The sequence below is a fragment of the Ixodes scapularis genome, unplaced genomic scaffold (assembly GCF_016920785.2).
Source record: "Ixodes scapularis isolate PalLabHiFi unplaced genomic scaffold, ASM1692078v2 PGA_scaffold2__306_contigs__length_199485367, whole genome shotgun sequence".
Classification (NCBI taxonomy): domain Eukaryota; kingdom Metazoa; phylum Arthropoda; class Arachnida; order Ixodida; family Ixodidae; genus Ixodes; species Ixodes scapularis.
This window is the reverse complement of record NW_024609857.1, coordinates 148,316,467-148,336,246: the sequence shown is the minus strand read 5'-3', so window position 1 is coordinate 148,336,246 and position 19,780 is coordinate 148,316,467. Positions and strand designations below refer to the sequence as shown.

The window sequence follows — 19,780 nt, the reverse complement described above, 5'->3', positions numbered from 1 at the left end:
GCCTTTCAAAGACTAAGAGCTCGTTCCACATTCCTTTTTTCATATCGGACCTTGACATGACGACAGCCAGGGAAAGTCCCTCTATCTGCACGCATGATTTGTGGATTCCTTCTCTCCAACGTTCGCTCAGCTCAAGTGGAAAGGGTGGAGGCCTTTGTGGGGGGGAGCGTGGGACGCATAAGCACTGATGGTTCAACGGCGTGTGCCAGTTGTACGGAGTTACCAAAACCTTTTCTGTGTATCGAGACTCGAGTTTCGGCCGCCCACCGGAGCCCAGAGCAGCTCAATTAGCGAAGTGCAGCAGCGAAGGCAACTAACTCGCCGCCTCGCCGCAGAGCCTCTCGGGTCGAGGAAAGCAGAGGCGGATGACGAAGTCCCGATAGTACGGAAAAGCGATGACGAAGCCCAACGTCTCGAATCAAAACGCGGAAGTGGAAGCGACCACCGGAGGAAAAACGATCCGCCTGCATGGGCGCTGCTGCTGCCGCGGCGGCTACAATAAAAACGACAAAGAAGAAAAAAAAAAAAAAAAAAACGCCGACGTTGAAGGGGGCCGCCATGACGCACATCCAGCCTCCGTAGCAGACGCGCGCGGAGCAGCAGCAGCGCCATCGCCGCCACTTCCTCCGCGCGCCGAGAGATGGCGCTAGAAAATGCAGATTCGGCCGACTCCCCAGTTATACGCCGCAGCTCCGTACTCGAAGAGGTAATCCAAAAAAAAAATATTGCCCGACTTGAGAAATCGTTCAACGTGTTTACGGCCCGTTTTCGCGAAATCGCTGAACGGGAATTAAAACCGCGAAATTAAATGAATACATTTTTTTTTTTTTTGCTATGACAACGGTACATCGGTCGTTCGATTTTTATCATTCGCTTCGGTGACCTCGCAAAATAATATTAATACTAGTTCCACGTCCAATTAAACTATAGCTGATTGAAACGCGCTCTTCTCTTAACGATTGGTTTTTCGGAGACGACCGAAACGGCGAAACGGAACGGCGGAGCGTCGAGCCAGGCGCAGACGCGGGAGAGGCAAAAACGGGGTCGGTCTCGTCGGCACGACACCGACCCCGTGGAGGAGCAGCAACGTACGTTCGTGAGGAGCCGGCGCCACGAGGTCCCGTTGGTGAGGAGTTCGACGCGGCGACGCCTGGCCGTCTCGTACATGTCGCGGCACCGGGGCCGCCCGGCCGAGCGGCGGCACCGGGGCCCGCCAGAAGAACTCGCCCGGGCCTCTCACGTCGTTCTCCTTCCCCGGCAACGTCGTTCGCCCGCCATTTTGGTCGTCCGCGCCGGCGTTCGCCGCCTGGCCTGGTTCGTCGTTCGCTCGCGGCCCGAATGTTGCGAGGGGCTCGCTGCGCCGCGCGTTGCTGCTGCCTGACGCCGCCGCCGCACGAGACTCCGACCGCTGTTCGTGCTCGGGAACGCGAGCGCGCGTGTGCTTTCTCTCCGAGAGCGGGCGGGCGACGTCAAACGCAACGCCGCGAACGCAGCGCTGCGGCGCTGCGCTGCCGCCGTGCCCACCGAGGGCTGTTGCTGCAGCGGCGGCGGCATCAAAGCGACGCCGCGCGCGGGGACGGCTCTCGCCATGGGGACGAAATTGCGAACGGGCGGCGACGGCAATAACGCGACTCGTGCGAAATCAGAAACGGGGAAAATTGCGGACAGGTGCGAAACGCGCCGCCGGGGGACGTTCACCTTTCGTCCGTCCGTACGACGACGCGTCCATACGATCCCCCGCGCGTGCGAACGGGAGGACGAGCGAACAAAAACCAAAAAAGACATCAATCGAGAAGTTGATCGCGTGCCAGACCGCCAACGGGCGTCTCACTCACACTCGACAAGCCGTCGAAACAGCTGGATATACGCGTAAAAAGAAATATACAACACAAAACGCCCACAGTATAAAGATGAGAAGAAAAGCGATAGAGAGAGCATTCCGAGATAAAGAGCGAAAGAAAAAGAAAGCGCGGTTGAACGAGCATCGCTCCAATTACACAAAAGAAGCGGCGACAACAAACCGCAACGTTTACTCACACTCGGCTCACCTACAAACGCGAGGAGCGTGAAGGAGAAACAAAACGACAAACACAAAAACACAGCGGACGTGAAAAATGATCGCGCGCCAAAGCAAATATATAACCAGAACGACTCGACGGAATGAAGAGAAAAAAAAAATAAAATAAAAGCGAACTAAGAGCGCGAGGTAGAAAAAGAAAAGAGATAAAAAAACGAATGAGAAAAAAAGGGATGCTAACAGAAAGGAAAAAGGCAATAAACCGCTGCCCCCGACCTAACGTCGAAAGCGGGATACGACACACGCACGCACACACACGAGACGCGAGAGACGATCGCTCAAAGAAAAGCAGCCACAAACAAAGGGGTCGCATTAAAACTATCGGCAGTCAAAAGAAAGCGGCGAAGGAGGAAGGAAGGGGGGGGCTCGTCCGGAGGCCACGATAGCGTAAACGTCATTCATTCAGACATTCCGTCGTTGGCTCATTTGGGCGCACCGCAAGCGATCGTTATCGCCGCCTTTCCGGAAGGACGGGAAGGGCGCCTCCCCCGTCCTCCGTGGCCCAGTCTGCGCCTTTCGGCCAACGGTAAACACGGCCGCACGCTCTCGGCGGCGGCGCCGTGTGCCCCGCGACCAAGCGTGCACGTGCTCTCTCGACCAACAGTCTCCTCCTCCTCCTAGCCGCCGTCGTAATCGTCGCCGTCGGATCGTCTTCCTACTTCCGCAGTCGACGTGAGAAGGACCCGCAAACGGCGCGGAAAGGGTCCCCAACTCTCGGTTCCTCGCCTCAAGTCGCAGTGGCACAACTCCTCGCACATCATACGAAAGAGTGCGCTGTGGGGACGACGACGGGATCCGTGACTTTTCACGATACCTTCAATGACGAGCAACGCCAACCACCGCACGTGACGAAGCGCATTCTGCGGGAACCTACTGGCGTCTATCCTGAAACCGCCACGCGGTTGACGCTTCGAGGAGTGACGCTACTTATAAGGTGCGAATGCCGCTTGGAATAGGATAGCGTAGCGCCAATGCTAGCTTGAACGCTGCAGAGATGTGGCGGCTTTCCGTAGCGATGTGAAGGCTACGAATGACGCGGCGCCATTCGGACATCCTCCTAGCACGAAGCACCGGATGCACACTTAATCTAGGAGCTACAGTCACGACTCGTTACTGCTGACATATCTCCCCCTAAACACCTTCGCTAAAAACGAGGCGAAAACTCGTGTATTCAGCCAGGTTGTACCCGAAAATACCGGGGAGTTTTTAGTAGATCGCATCGATAACCCCGATGCCGATACTCCGCCGACGCCTTTGCACATGCATGGTGTCGTTATCGGAACGATCTACTAAAACTCTCAATTAAAGACATAGGAATTTATACGTTTACCGAGTCCTAGCAAGCCGGTCCTGGCCTCGAAGAGGTGCGTCGCGACTGATTCCGAACGCTCAGTCAAATCGAGGCAACGTAGCAAAGCTGCACCAACCTCACGAGTAATGGCAGCACATGATTTACATACTGCTTTCTCATAACTCCAGACGAATTTCGTTTATCCAGTCTGTCTAAAATCGCAGCAAGGACTTTTCAACCTTACCGGGTTTCCGCACAGCGCTTTTCCGCCCCACCCCCCGCACACACACACAAAAACAAAGAAAAAAAAATCAATGCACGTTTGCAGCGTCTTTGTTGCCATTGAGGAAACGGGGTGAGGGCCTTAGAGCGATAAACCGGCAGCTGAAAGTGAGCCCCAATTGGCCGCCGCCATGCTGCACGTTTTTGACCATTAGACAGATGTTCTTAAAGTTTGCGTATCGATTTTAATGAAGTACCGCGAAAAAATAATTGCTTATTGGCCTTTAATAACAGTACCGACGAGATAAGTTGTGTTGTAAAAGCAAAATGTGCTTTTACGATCAAAACTCGGGTAGCTTCGCAATGCCTACACTGGATGCTGTAAGTCGCGGTGCTGGATTTTGGATTTTTATCGGGGCTAGACACTGATCTACGGGGTTAACAGTATCGAAAAAATAGTTTATCGTGTTCTTTACAGCGATCGCAATACAAACCTCGGCTCAGTTTTACGTAAAAGCATGAGGATTTGGTACGGTGAGGTGTCTAGTGGTCAAAATTGTACAACATGGCGGCAGCCAAGTGGGGGTCACTTTTGCCTGGCAAACGGGATTCCAGTTTATCGCTCTAAGCCCCTCTGCCCCGTTCTATCGAGGCCACGACAAAATGTCTTGGCAACTTTCACCTTTACCAAGCCGATTTCTACTAATGCCGCACATTTTCTTAGCTGCCAGACTATTTACCCAGGCCGTTGTCACCATCCCTTCTTGCGATGCCACTCGTCTGCTGGCAAAGCCCAGCAGTCACCACGTGCTATACGTGTTCGACTGGGCTCCCCCACGTCACTGCTTGTGCGCGGCTTCATCCAAGTGCGAGGGCGTTGCTTCGCTAGATACATTCACGAGAACTCGTGCAACGCTGCGCATACAACTCCTGGGACGGAATGTTCGTACTGAAGACGTGTCCTCTTGGGCACGAGTAAAATGCCTACATTAACTTGTTAATGTGAAAAGTACGCAACGTATTACGTTTAGTCGCAGTGTAATCTTCTCAGCACTGGTACACACAGCTTGGAAAGAATCGGCACACTTATGCAAACAGCCGACTTCGGAAGTTAGTCTGGCCACCGTGGGCACGCCTTAGCAAATTGGCGGGGAGGAAAAATATGGGTTTCTAGGCTAGGTGCAAGTTACAGCTCGTTATAAAGGGTACAGCTGTTAGCATCCACCCAGGCTCGACTATCAGACGACGTAGAGACACACCAGAAGCAAGGCGGCGGCGGCCAGCGGGCTCTACTTGCGAGCGTGTATGAGCTAGCCTAACAAATCTGAAAGCCCAAAAGCCCGTGGCCCAGCGCAGCTGCTTTTCGTCTATTGACGACGACCGATTGTTGAAATATGTGCTGAAGATCTCCAAGTGGTCGGAAGTCGAAATGAAAGCGCTTGTCCTTCACAGGCTGTGCTATCAGATTAAAAGCGACCTAGCACGTTTAACATCAGGCACCCCTTGTCTCTCTTAGTCGAGTCAAATTCCAGATCGCGGCAGCGGATGTCCATAAAGAACCACCCAAAAATGAATGATTCTCGAAGAGAAAATAGTTTTCTTTGGGGTTAATCACGTAGTTACTGACCACGGGATGCCATATCTCTCAGAAGCGAAGCGGAGAAAATCGGAGTTCGTATCTCACTCAAATATGCAGCGACAACTAGCACGGTCTGGCGGCTAAACTGTAGGAAGAGACAAACTAGGTCCAAAATGTTTTTTTTTTTTTTGAGTGTTTTAGGTTCCTATTTTCGCTGAAACGGTAGTTCCAGCCTTCGTTACGAATGACGCAAGAAGCCGCTGGATTCCAGAGAGTTTCGACCAAGTACACCTCGAGGCGTTCTTGGAACTCGTCAAAAAGTGCCTCCACAAACGCAGAAAAAAAAAGAAAAAGAGAGAGAGCGAAAGAGTCACTGCGCTCAATGCCAAACGGGCGGATAAAATGTCAAAGAACAATGACAGCGATGCCGGGAGAAAAAGAATGAAGGGGAGAAAAAGAATGAAGGGGGAAAAAAAAAACAGCGAACAAAACAAAAACACGGTCGCTGCCGGCAGGCGACGTCCAGACACTTTCGCAGCCTGCCAGACGGGAAAATAATACGCTACACGCTCCGTGACCGTGCACGACACAAAGAACGACAACCGAGAGGGTGGGAGAGAAGGAGGCCCGCTCAATCACGTCTCTCAAACGGCGATACCCAAACACGCGAAAATGGGCACAAACGAGCCCAAAAAAGAAAAAGAGTAAATGGAAGGGGAAGAAGCGAGAGCAGTACGGACACGCACGAACTGCCAATCGAAAACAAAGCGTAAAAAGCATTAAAAAAGGAGCGGGCCTTACTTATTAAACGCGAGCGTAGCCGGAGAGAGTAGCACACACGAACCATGTCACAAAGGGCGGCAAAGCTACCCTGAGAAAACTCGCAGAGGTAAACGCGAGATAAACACAGTTCACACTGCTAAACGTACGTAGGCGTTCCTAGGGTGAAAACAAATACATATACATAAAGGTGGACAGAATGGGGTCGAAGAAAAGAAGCGACACCGCGATGAGAGGAAGGAAACGAGAGAAAGTCAATCGGGAGTTCGTCGATCACAATTCGTCTGTCGGGCGGCCACTTAGGGTGACACGTGAAAACGCCTTCCGTCACGCTCCAATGCCGAACCTCGAGTGGCGTGCTTTCGGGGCTTGCGCACCCGCCCGTTCATTGCGGATGAAAGGATACGGGGTGATGCAGATTTCCCGCAAAATTGTCGGTAATAAAAAAAGAAAAAAACGTTGGTGGGGTACGAGCCATTCTAGTGAACTCTTTAACAGTGGATCCTGGGAAAGTAGTGCTAAGCTCCCAGTATGGTCGCGCCGTTTTGGTCCGTGAAATGAGCCATTTCTCCTTGACCCCTCCGCTCTTGGTGAGCCGATCTAAATTCGTTGGAGACGGGTAGCTTTATGGAGACGTTTCTTGAATACCGAGATTTTTGCTATCCACACACCGGCGAAACAAGCGTACATCTTCGTACCACAAAAAATGTTGTGTCGGTGCTTCGAGGCACTGCAAAATTAGTTTACTGTTTTGAAATATGCAGGAAGAACAATTCTAACAGATCTGTGGGGATGGTGGGCATGATTGATACGTTGATTGCATACACAGTGCCAAAGACGCTTATATTGTCGAGGAACGCTTCCAGTACGATGATGCTCCATGGTGATCTTGGCGCGACTGGTTTAGAACGACCCTCTGAAAGCTTCGAAGATTTGAATGGACCGAGATGGCGAGTTCCATGGCAACGTTGACAGATTAGTCAATCGCCTTGCGAGGTTTTCGTCGTCTGTATTTGTTGGTGTCCGGCTACCAGGTAGGGAAGGCAATGGCGTTACTTTCCCAGGATTCAATGACTTTAATGAACTCCAATGGTTATAAACAATTTGGACGCTTCAGACCTTAGCCTTAAACCAAGTCGGGTGCATCTCCGCAGCTTTCCGACTTTTAGGTGAACAACTGATTAAGAATAACGATAAAGCAGTGATGGCGCAGGCAACCTGGTGTCGATTTACTCTCTTTGGAGGTTTCCCTAAGAGTCAATTGTTAGAACAATTGAACTGGAAGTTCTAGAGGTCAATTGTATGTGAATGATTGACTCGAAAGTGTACCTAGTAAGTCAATTGTTAAGTAAAGTTCTCGTAAGAAGTTGGAGCTAATTTTATACACTGAACGCCAGTAGCACAACAGGTGCGTGCGACGAGAGGGCAACGGCATCAAAAGATAAGTTTTCGTTTACCTTACAGAAACGACACAAAGGCGCCGAGACGAGCATGGCCATGTAACGTTTACGTAACTTCGCGGGGTGATATGACATCCGGGAATTTTAATTCCAACCCCCGTTGACGGTTTTGGAGCGGGCGCGCCGTCCCATATCCATTCAATACTGCGTTACTGGCGTTCCACTTTCCAAGGCTTACCTTAAATAAATAATTTTTCACTACACGTCGGCAAAGGATGTTTCCACACTGGCAGAATCGAACGAAAACCACCGTACAGCCTAGACCCCCCCCTCCCCCCCCCCCCCCCCCCCCCCTATACTACGTCCAGTCGCACCCTCGTGCACGCGTGCACGCGCGGACGGTGCGTCCGAGTTGCGACAGCGATGCCATGGCAGCCAGTCGGTGAGCGCGTACACACTGCGGGTCGACCCCTCTTCCCTACGACTAGACACGTTCGCGCAGACCGGCGAGCTCACGTTTTTCCTCGCGTGAGCAGACTGTCACGGAACGCCAGAAAGCAGCCGGTACCACGCCGGCTGCGGAGAAACTCGCCCGTCTGCGAGCGAACACGGCTCGCTAAGTATTGCCGCCAACGGACCGTCCCTTCGTAAGGACCATCTGTAATCAAGAATGACCATCCACGAGGAACGTAGGGTGAATTCCGCTCGCAAATTTGGAGCGCTCCAAAAACGCCCCTCTCGGAGCGCGCATATTCCATTCGCACATCTGACCAGTCGGTCATCTTCCGCTTGCAGATTTGTGGCGTTGCAAGCTCCGTAGAGCGCTTCGTCTTCTCGCGCAATAAAGGACATATCAGGCAGCGACCTTGCAAGTGATGGTTTGCTACCTATGTGTGTTTACCAGTAACCTGAGCTCCGTCGCTCGCAATCCCGCGTGCCCTCGCCGTTCTGGGGGTCCGGATCTATTCCTCTCTGTTTGTTACATGGACTCCGTGGTTCGGCGTTCGACCTGTGTCGGGTATTTCTTCTGCTGGTGGACAGTCTTGGCGGTCATAGCTACGTGTGCGGCTGCCGAGCGCGTGACGACGGCGAGCTTCCACAGCTCTTTTGCAACGTGCATTCCGCACCATCAAGACTGTCGGCCTTAGCAGTTTATTAGTGCGAGTCCGTTCTGAGCATGCGCTCGAAACACCGCCCTTGAAATATGGCGTCCAGGGAATGCCCCTATTGACTGAGCGTCGGAGATTTCATTCAGCTCGTCAAGTTCGAGCTCAGGTCAGTTCAAACAGCGGCCATTTCGAACCACAGGTCGGTCGCTCCAAAAATGCGACTCCATCTGCCGCTCGTCGATTTGGAGCGGGTGCCACGGAGCGGTGTTTCTCTTCCCGCGCCGATTTTGGAACCCGCTTTCTTTATCAAGTTCCCAGCATGTGTCGCAGACATTTATAACCTCTACGCTGTCAGACGATACCTAACAATCTTGCCTAGCTAGCCGATACTTTCCTCGGATAACAATTTGAGCGGTCACATTCGCCCAGCGAGAAAGCTCGTGGCGTAATAATGTACGTTTCTATTTGAAAATGCGGCAACCCACCGCGCACCAACCTTTTAAGGTGACGAAGTAGCGGTTTTTGTTTTACGTCACTTGCCATGCCCGCCACAGCGTAAAGTATACTTCCGACGAAAATCACTACCTGCTCGCGTCGATTTTTCGGGTTAAATTTTACGGTATATGGAAGGAGAGCTGCGCGAGAAGTCGTTATTGTTGTACGCGAATCCAGTGTTTGCAAATCAAGAGCCCGAACGTGCAATTCCCCAGTGGGGGGAGTATACGCACGAACGCTGCAAGTGGCAACGCCCGGACAGCCACCGTCGCTCGACAGTTGGGCCTGGCGCTTCACCCGAAGAAGCGATTGTGTACCAGCTGACCACTGAAGGCGCGGCTCAAGGCGGACACGACGACACTTCGATAAATGAATATGCGAGATTGGCACCCACAGATTCGACACCTGGGGCTCTAATCTACTCGACGGGACCGGGACACCTCCCGCCTGCTGCGATGGGTCAACGGCGCGGCGCTCAGCAATCACAGCAGGCACCGATGTCCCGGTCACTCAATCCTGCCGTGTAGATTAGGGCCCCTGATCAGAGGGTTCACGCTTGAATTTGCTCAGCCTAGACTAAGTAACGATGACAAATTCCTTCATCCTAAAATATATAGAAAACTAGCGTGCTCTGATCATCTTGTTCATAAATACATATCTTGACGCGACCGGGAAGATAATAGGGAGTTTTCGTAGAGCGTCGTTTCCCTATTCCGCTACGCTCTCGCAACGAAGGCGCCGCTTGTGCGCGTGCGCGCCGCATAGTCTCGACTGCAGAGTTCCGGATTTCGTAGCGGGTTGCCGAGAGCGTTGCGCGACGGAAAGAACGATCCGCGAAGACTCCCTAATCTTCTATGGCTCGTTTCACGCGGTGTCTGCGAAAGTAGGGAGTTTTTGTAGATCGTTTCAGCTGTCCCGCAACGTTTCCCGCAACCCGCTGATCCGGCACTCTGCAGGCGAGGGCTAAAGTCGGGCATGCGCAATAGTGGCGTCTTCGTTCCGGAGAGCGTAGCGGAGGTGCGAAAACAGCCTATGAGAACTCCCTAATAAAAAAAAAAAAAAGGCGCCTTTACGTCCCACGAGCCGCTGATTCTTAGCCAGCAACCTGTCTGCATGCCGCCGGAGGCAGAGATCTTTTAATCGGGCGCGGCGGCCTGCGCCCCTTGGGGGGGCGATGAGTGGCGCCCCTGCGGCTGCTCTGGGAACTTGCGGTTGCACCGGGAAGGAGAGCAATGCTGCAGGCCGTCGCGACCAAGAGGGAGCGAGAAAATTAAGTGAAAATGTTCGACGAAGAACCGAAGTCGCGCGAAGTTTAGATGCCAGGTACACCTGCCAAACTTCCCCCTTTTCTTTTTAGACGTTATGCGTTTTGGGCTCTAGCCGCGTTCGTGAGTAGTCGTTTCTCCATCTCAGTATCATCTCAGCTAGGAGTTGGGGTATCGCAGTACGGCTCAGTCTCACACTTGGGAGGGTTCGAATGTAGTCAGCAGTACCTGCAATGGCGATGTTTCTGCTACCCATTAAAGATGCTAACGCGATCCAAATTATTCTGAAATAAGTGAAAACGCAGGCCAGCTGGTGAACAATCATAATTAAGAAATAAAACCCCGTTTGAGACGGTGGTGTCTATGTCCCTTTTTATTTCCTTGTCTTAAGGTTTTATTTACACATTATTCACGCGTCTTCCACGGGAGCGTGACAGAGGGGCCGTCGTCCGTTGTTATTTCGTCCTGTAACCCCCCCTCTTGCCCCCGAAATCCCTTTTACTTTTTAGTGTTATTTTTCTATTTAGGAATGTGGCACATTGAGGCGTTTGATCTACCAAAATAGGGAAAGAAAAATATCCTAGCTTCCTCCTGGTTCTCTGCTCTTGCACAATCGAATACGAAAAGAGCGTTTTGCCATTTTAGACTTGTTTGAAACAGTATCAAACCAGGCTTTTTTTTTTCTTTCTTTTAGCGACATTATTTTATTTGTTTTTTTATCCCCCGATATTTTCCACAAAAAAAAAAAAAGAAAACAAAAAACACACGAGCTCACCCATTTCCGACAAGCTACAACGTCGCAAATCGAGGAACAGATTGTTTTTGTTTTTTCGCTGCCATTTATTGAAGTGAGATTCACTGAAATAGCTCAGCAAAAAGAAACGTGGACCGCGTGCGGTAGGGCGATCGAAGCTCGCGGAGTCCGCACCCGACTCATCTCGACCACGTGCCCCGAATAGAGTTCGGAGGACGGAATACGCGAACGAAGAGAGAAGCCAATTCGGTCGACGTGTGTGCGTACGCACGCACGCGGTGCACTCCGAGCCGACGAGCGGCGGGCGCGACTTGACTGTGCAGGGCCGCTACTTCGACCCTGATTTAAGAGACAGGCCCCTTCTCCTTCCCGCTTTCTTTTTTTACTTTCGGGGGCGCCGAGCGCGGAACAGGCGTCGTCGTCATTAACGGGCCATTAGCGCGAGGGAGGCAGGCTAATTTATTAAAACAATTCTCCGACCGCACGGACGCCGATTTCCCACGGACCGCTTCTTCCCCCCGCGGGCGCCGCCGCCTGGCGGCCTCACTGCGAATGCTTCTTCCGTTCGCTGCGCTGCAGCAGTCACACACGCAAAGGCGAGGCTTGCCGAGGTCTGGTCCCTCCTCTAGACAGGCAGAACGCGAGGAAACGATGCAGAAACCGGCAGCACGAGACGTCGACCGCTTTCCGTCTCTGAACCGCTACTGCGTCAAGCAGAGGACGAGAGGACCCTTTGCAAGCAGATGAACCACCAAATTACGACGGACAGTTGCTCGATTAATATAACAAACACATAACTACCCCAAGGCGCAGTGAAATACGAAAGGATGGATGTTTGTGATTCCAGCGAAATCGAAGGCGCTTAGCGACTAGAGAACAGAAAGCTTTGGCGGCAGGTTCGCTCGCCAGCCTTCTCGAGCGAATATGATATTCGCAGCACCTGGCGTTCTAAAATGAAAGAAGGTTCGTAAACACGCGATGAAAATCGCCAATGCTTTTATCTTTCGTAGAGTTACATGTTTTTTTGTTTTGCTTTATCCAGTTCTTTTTGTGCGGAGGAAAAGGCTAAACAAATCAGAAGCCTCGGAATTTATACTAGGAAAGGTTAAGATGAATATGACGGTGCAATTGTTAAGGAACGTCAACACCGAAGGCCTGGGATATAACAGGAAACAATGAGACATTATATAACGACTACTGTGTGTTGTATAGATGCTCGATGCAGTTAAATTATTTCTTTACACGCACTGCCAGCTGCCAAAGCAGGGGCATATAGAGTTGAAATAACGCAAAAAATATAGAAAAGAAAATAGGCAATAAAAAATAAAGTAATTTAAACTGTAACACTGGAGCGGCGAGAAAAATTCTTGAATGAACGAGGCACTCGTAATGTCAGCGGGAAAACTGTTCCGTTCGTTAATGCTACGCGTGAAAACTATTATTTTTTTTTTCTTTCTTTAGGCACTCGGTACGGCAGTAGGGTACGACAATCGTGTTTGCATGTTTGTAACGTGTTTGATGCGAGGTACTCATTTGCGTACATTTCTTAAAGGAGAGACGGGATGATAAATACATACGCCTAATTAAAGTTGAGCTCCGTGTATACCCACCAAGTGTGATCGATGCTTTTCTCTGGCCTACAAACAAGATGTTCGTCTCGGAGACAAGAACACACATATTCTCTTCCGGTTAGTTGGCACAACGCAGGACTGCATGCCTGGAGGCCATTCAAGTAATGATCAATGATTGGTTCGTTTCGTTTCTCAATGTCTTTGTATGCATGTGTGTGTTTAATGCGTGAAAATTGTTTCATTCTTCAGCAACTCACTGCACACGAAAGAGGATTGAACGAAAGTCTCTATTACCAGCGATTTTCTCTGTCCTCATCCAAATTTTCAATGAAACCAATGAGTTGCGGATAACATTTTTTATCGAATAATAGAGGCGAATCTCTCCCAGACGTGGAGACGCGACATATTCGCCTTTCCATATACCGCGGAAACCCTGACGTGGACAGCGGCGCGTTGCCTCGTGCCGCGGTCTGACGCTACTTCGGACGTCACGTTTCGCGGCGGCGGTTCCTGCGTCGAGCCAGCGAGGACGGAAGCCGCGCTGCCGACACGTCCTCCCACGAAGAAACGACCACAGCGACGGGCAGGAGGAACAAAAACCCAGAAGGAAGGCGGCGCAATGCGAGAAGGAGAGCCTTACGCAACAACCCGACTTCGGAAGTACGTGCGAAGGAACGTGCCTCCACGAGACAACCGCCGAGCCGTATTTCCGAAATGGGGACCTACTCGCCCGTTCGAACTTTGTACCTTATTTTACTAAGCATTAAAAAAAAAAAAGTGATACACAGAAGGTAAGGAAATGAAACGCTCACGGCAGGGAACAAACCGCGATCATCGGAATCATCACAAAAGTGTGCGCTAACAATTATAATGGAACCGAGAAAGAGGTCCACAATATAGCCAAATTATTCGGGCACTAACCGGACAGCGCCCAAAAGTTGCAGGAGGATCTATGACTTCCCCCGACAGAGGAAGAGCTTCTAGTGACGGCTAATAAAACCGAAAGTCAAGGGGAGGGGGGGGGACGTTACGTGCCAAACCAACGAGGGGCAACTGGCACGCGCCTCAACGGTGAACCGAGGATTCATTTTCACCACCTAGGGATCTTTCGACGTGAAACCGAAATCGCGGTTACACAACCACCTTACGGGTCTAATGACGGCCGGCTGATGTCGTTATGAGCAGAAACCCAAGCGAAATCGTAATCGACAATCATTTCTTCAAACTAATATATATATATATATACCGGCGACATTTTGGGGAACATGCACGCCAACCACCCACTAAGACTTCGTTGAAATCAATAATGGGGACTTTCAAGAAACCCAATACATCGGGGCTAACATTACTCGGAAAGAACCACCCGATCAAAGATCGCCACCGTTGCCCGCGTAAGTTGCCGCACTCCATTAAAACGTCCCCAAACAGCAGCGCCCCCTTGTCCGTGCCGAAACGCATAGCGCGGCGCACAGCCGGCGCCGTGCACTGGCCGCGGGCGATCGGGCGGGATTCTTCAAACGGAAATCGAGCGGGCTTCATTTCATGACGAACGGCAGACTCGTCCCCGCCGCCAGCGTGAATAAGTGATGAGCGATCTCTCGTATGGCGAGAGGGAAAGCGGCGCCCCCGCCTGCACAAGAAGACACCGACGTGGAGAATTCAGGGAGCCAGCCAGGCCCACTTCGACGAGCACACGGACCCCATTCATTTCCGTTCAAATTCCACGCGCCAGACAGCGACCGCGTTTTCCGCACAAACGACACTGTCTTCCGGAGTGAACGAACGCAGTCAGACGTCACGGACGTATAAGAGACAATGCCGACTAACTAATGCGGCTAGATGGTGCTGTACGCATCGATTGAACAGTCGGTTAGTCGATCCAACTCATGGCGAGGGGGCTTGCCTGCCGCGGAGGTCCTTATTTAATACCCCGGTGAAGGTTTCATCGAAGGACGCTGTAGCGAACGGCTTTCAACGAATGACGACCATTGCGAAGAACGATCGTTACATCGAGGGATGTCAAGCGAATGTGCCCGTTTCCCTGCGCACTTCGCGAACCAAAAACGAACTCGAATGGCTAAGTAAACCATCGCTTGTCTCAACAATGTAAAAACTAAATGGGGAAAAACAAACTAAAAACGAGACTTGGACGGAGTGTGAAATTTACTAATCTGTTTCACACTACTGCTTTTTTTAGCGGGTACCGCCGAGTAATCAACAATTGAGGCTTAAAATGAAGCAGGATTTGCTACTGACAATACATGGGCATATAGATTTCGGTCGAGATCCTTCCAATCAGTACGCGATTTGAGAACAGGGAAATGGACTCCATCGACAACTTTTCTGCAGGTAAACAATGGCCGTGGTGGTTGGTTATCTTATCTTTCGTAATAAAGATAGCGGGCAGCGGTAAAAAAAAAAAAAAAAAAAAAGAAACACGCGAGCCGGCGAACTTTCGACATCTCGGAAACCCGAGACGGAGGACAGAGAGATAGGACTTCCACAACGTTGACATAAATCGGGTTCCCCTTGACATTCGTCATTGGAACTCGGAGGACGATCAGTCTCCGAGCCACTCAAAACAAAACGCAAAATCTACCAAGATGGGGAAAAGGGACGACAGTGGGAGGCGTCAACAAAAGGCTACATTGTTTCCCACCGCAGGAACGTAAATCAGACCGCTCCCTCGCGCGGGGATGAAAAAGAAGCAACGATCGCTTTTACCACGCGGCCGAGCAGAGAAAGCGCTCTCGCCGCTCTACGCTCGTAATCCCCGTTCAATCCGGTCTCGGAGAATTCCCAAAACAACGCCTGCCCCAGTCAAAGCGCGAGCGACCCAACAAACCGAAAAGAAGAAAGACATTTCCTCGCTCCAAGAGATCGAAGAAAACCGAAAACAGACCGACAAAATTCCACAGCTAAAAACACGAAGTGGAGTCCGCTCACAAACAAACGAAATGCAATCACCACTCACGCAAAACAAACGACGCACGGTGTATTTCTGGAGTCGGGGGCGTTGTAAAGAAAACATTAAAAACAAAAGAACGCAGGAAGAGAAAAAAAAAGGGGGGGGGGGGAGCCGGGGGGGGGGGGGGGTTCTAACTCGTACGTCCCACCACCCACATCAAAAAAAAAAAAAATTCGAGTACGCACGCTGGCATACATTGTGCAAACAGTGAAAAACAAAAACTAAAGGTTACGGTGTGGGGATTGTCTAACGCTCGTGCGCGCGCTTCTCCCGGTGCATTTGCATACAAGCGCTAAGGAAGCAAGCAACAAAAAAATCAAATGAAGACTCGGGATTACCGCCGGACGCGAACACGGTAAGCTCAAAGACAAAACAAAGGGTGATAAAGAAGAGAGAGAGCAAGGCAGATATAATAGCAAAATCATTTTATTTTTTCTTCTCCACGTGTTTGGAGCGAACACGAGCAAACGGAACAAGGAGACCCTAAAACACGACGCACGTTCTTTCATTTCCCGCGCGTTGTAACCCTCAATAACGTGAAACATATATATTGCTAAAGTTGAAGCTCGAGCGAGTTGGTACGACATACTTAAAAAGATGAAAACAGCGCAGAAAACGACGGACCGGATGAAGGAACGCTCGGACACAGCGCTCAGTCCGTGTTTTCCTCCATCCGGTCCGTCGTCTTTTTGCGCTGTTTTCATCTTTTTAAGTATGTCTTTTATTTTGTTTTTGTGACGTAGTATTCAAACACGACGTCGAAGCAGCTACGATAGATAAGGCATTATAAGACCACGATAATCTGAATTCTAAGTGGCACTTGGCAGCACAAAAAAAAAAACAAAAAAAAAAACACAAGGAGTATAAGGCAAGCGGGACGGACAAACCCGATAAAACACTCAAAATGCGTCACGGCGAATGCAATTCCGCGTCCACAAGAAGCTCCTCGTTCAAATAATATTTGCGAAAAAAAGAAGGGCAGTGATCGCAATCAAGGACTTGGAGACAGTAACGAACGGAATCCCAGTTCTTTTTTTTTAAAGCCGGCAGTGACGGCAACACCGGCGATCGCAAACGAAATGAATGCGACCGTTGCCCGAAACGACGGCAGATTCCTCCGCAGATGAGCGCAGAGTCTCTTTCCAACCGACGACGCGCCTGGAAAGATTAAAAGGGAAAGAATGCTCCCCGCGCTCGCTCGCAAAAACCCACATCCGAAGCAGCAAATAACCCGACGTAAAGACAACGCGCGCGCCACAGAGCGCCTGGCATTTACCCCTCCATTTTTCCTCGTTCAGCGTCGTTCGATCGGAGGTAGTACGCTCCAGACAAAAGCGGCCGCCGGCGTCGGAAAAGATGCAAAAGCGGGAAAGGAAACCAACACACGTAACAAAAAAGCAACAACGCGGCAGGGTCCGTGCCGACATAAACAAAAACCCCACGAAGTAGCAGGGGGGGAAACGCTAGATCCACGGGCTCCCTCGTCGTCGTCATCGCCGCCGGTATACCCATTTGTTTTGCTTAATTTTTTTTTCTTTCGTTCTGCATCTCCCGACGCACCACTTCCTCTCGTTCCCGCCCTTTTTTTTTTAATTTTCATTCCTGCATCGCCTCTTCCCGCGCAGCGAGGGAAAAACGAACGTGCCGCCGCGTGAGCCAAGCGGAGAGCCCCATTCTCTAGAAACTCCCCGCCGTCGTTCGTTTGCTCGCTCGCCGCTGCCACGCGGGAGATAAAACGCGCTCGCTCGCAAACTCTCTTTTGCGCGAACGCTCCTCGCAGCAGCAGAAAGAAAGCAGAAGAAAAAAAAGAAAAAGAGGAGGGGCGCGCGAGACGAGAACTGACGGCGGCGCGCTGGGAGGAATGGAAGCGAAGTCCCGCGGATAAAACGTCGGCCCAAGAAAAACACCGCCGTAGCGCTCAGAGAGATGGAGAACAGACAAAAAAAAAAAGCGACGGGTAGAAAAAGAGAAGAAAAAAAAAAAAGGATGAGGCGGCGATACTTCTCGTCGAGCTCTCCTTCCAACGCGGCCCGGAGAATTGGGAAAAACCCTCCCTCGCCGTCGGCCACGTAGCAGCAGCAGCGGAGAGCTGCTCGGCGAGCAAGCGACGGCTGCAGCAGCCAGGAACCGACGCAGCGCTGCGAAACGAACGACGACGAGGCAGAAGCCCCGCAGCAGCACACGCCGAGGAAACCCCCTCCTCCCGTTCCCATCCCATTTTCCCTTCCACTCGGCTCGTATTTTTCTTGCTGCAGCAGCGCCGTAACCACCGCGCACCACTGCCGCCATCATAATAATCATCTGCAGCCCCCTTCCCCCGGCACACACACAACTTTTTTTTTTTTCCCCCGCCGTTTCTTCTTGTGGGTGCTCGGGCGGCGGGGAGTGGAGGGGGGCTCTCTCGTCGTCCCCGAAAGAGCCTGCCGCCGGCAGCAGCCAGCGATCGGCTCGACAGCGGCGCTGCGCCGACGAGCTCGCTCGCTCGCCCCGAGGGTCGACAGCCCTCCCTCCCTCCCTCCCGGCGAGGAGGAAAAGCGCGTGCACACACGCCGTCGCTGCTGCTCGCAGAGCTGGCAGCAGCGCACACCAGAGAGAGAGAAAAAAGAGGGCCGCCCTCCATTTCCAACAAAACAGGAAACGAAGTCACGGACAGGCACAAACTTTTTTAGATGGAGCGGGCGGCCCCAAACGGCGCAAATTTGCTGCGTTGCTTCGCTGCCCGCAGCGGCGGCGGCGGCGGCAGCAGCGCTGGCTGCCTGCCGCCCTCCTCCTCCTCCCCGCTGTCAACTGAAAACTTTCTATCTCTCTCCCCCTCCCTCCGCAGCTCTCCCGGAGGCGGGAAATGAAAAAGCCGCGCATGCGCGCGAGGCTCCCCCGCTGGGGAGGGCGGCACAGTCATGCGTGGCAAACGGCCTATCTCTCCCCCATCTGGCGTCCTCCTCGCCCTCCTTCCATTTATCAGCGCCGCTGTCAATATACGCACGCAGGCGGAGGGCGAGCGACGTCAGAGACCGGGAGGGAAGGCCGCCCCTAGCCTCGCGAGGGCTCCCCGCCGCGCTAGCCTCCTAGCAGGGCTCAACTCCTGTCGGCCCCAGCTTCGGGCCGTGCTGCGCCGCTAGCCTCGCAGCCAGGCTCAACTCTACTCGGGAGAAAAGAAGGTCGCCCGCCCGGCTGCTGCTGGGAACCGTTCCCTCCCATTCTCCCCGCAGCAATCGCGCCGAGAAAGAAAGAAAAAAAAAAAGTGGGGTGGAAAAAGAAAAAGAGAAAGAAGGAGGAAAGAGAAGAAAAAGAAGAGGGGGGAGAGATAGGCCGAGCTCAAAAAGAGCTCGTGTGTACACGCTAGAGAGCGAGCGCCGCTCGGTTCGGAGGAAAAAGACGGATCTATGTACGAAACACAGAGGCGAGCGAAGCCAACCCGCCCGCCGCTCTCCCGTTCTTGCTTGCTCTTGCATCCCACAGTAATTACTCTCGGGGCCTTTGCAGCAGCCAGCGACCCACTGAAGAAAAACTTTATTCTCCCTTTCCCCGCGTTTTTTTTTTTTTTTTTTTTTTTTTTCTTTTTTTTTTTCTTTTTTTTTTTTTTTTTTCCGCTCAGAGGCTGGGCTCCTCTCAACCACCACAACTGGCGGGAGCCGCACAGTCATCGAGACCGGACCTCAAAGTAGAGAGAGCTCCGGACGAGTCTCGTACGGGCCGAGTTCACCGGCAGGTAGACCAGCATTTCATCATTGCGGGGCTAACCTTAGCCCCGCCATCTAATCCCTCCCCCCTGTTTAGTGAACCCACTATTCTAGACTTTATTTTTATTTTTACCCAGTTATTCCCCGCATCCTTTTTGCCAATAGGAAGCAGTTGCTAGGTTATACTCTAACCTTAGAGGAATAAATCCCACCTGCGGCTAGCTGGCCCGCGGGGTCGGGTGGACGCCCATACCCCCGAGCTGATTATCACTCTGATAAGGCAGAGGAACCTTTGCCAGCGACCGACAGCCCGCCAGGGGTCATCCAGGCCACTAGCATACCTCCCCGAGTTTGACTACCCGACGGAGGCGCCCCCTGGGTCCGAGAACCCAGCAGGTCTTGTAGACCAGGGTGTCGGCCTCAACCCATCCTAGATGTACCCAACCGGACTGAGTCCAGTCAAGGGTTGTTCCAGGAAATGAAGTGCCGGCACCGAGGTCTACCAGGTGTCACTTGCCAGCCACCAACACCTTCAGTAGATCCCCCCGCAATAGGACATCGTACCGTGGTGAACCCATGGCTGGCTTGC

General features: G+C 52.0%; 1 protein-coding gene across 5 annotated transcripts in view; it reads right to left on the bottom strand.

Annotated features, from left to right (window-relative positions):
- Positions 1-19,780, bottom strand: part of LOC8041497 (trithorax group protein osa) — a 177,614-nt gene that overhangs the window by 78,064 nt on the left and 79,770 nt on the right. For 2 of the 5 annotated variants that reach the window (XM_040206017.3, XM_040206018.3), the window contains exon 1: positions 1,093-1,711. The exons of the other annotated variants lie outside the window; for them this stretch is intronic. In XM_040206017.3, the coding sequence (XP_040061951.1) occupies positions 1,093-1,167 (75 nt within the window). In that variant the 5' untranslated portion in view covers positions 1,168-1,711. Of the gene's footprint in view, positions 1-1,092; positions 1,712-19,780 lie in introns of those variants that run through there. 5 annotated transcript variants of the gene reach the window in all.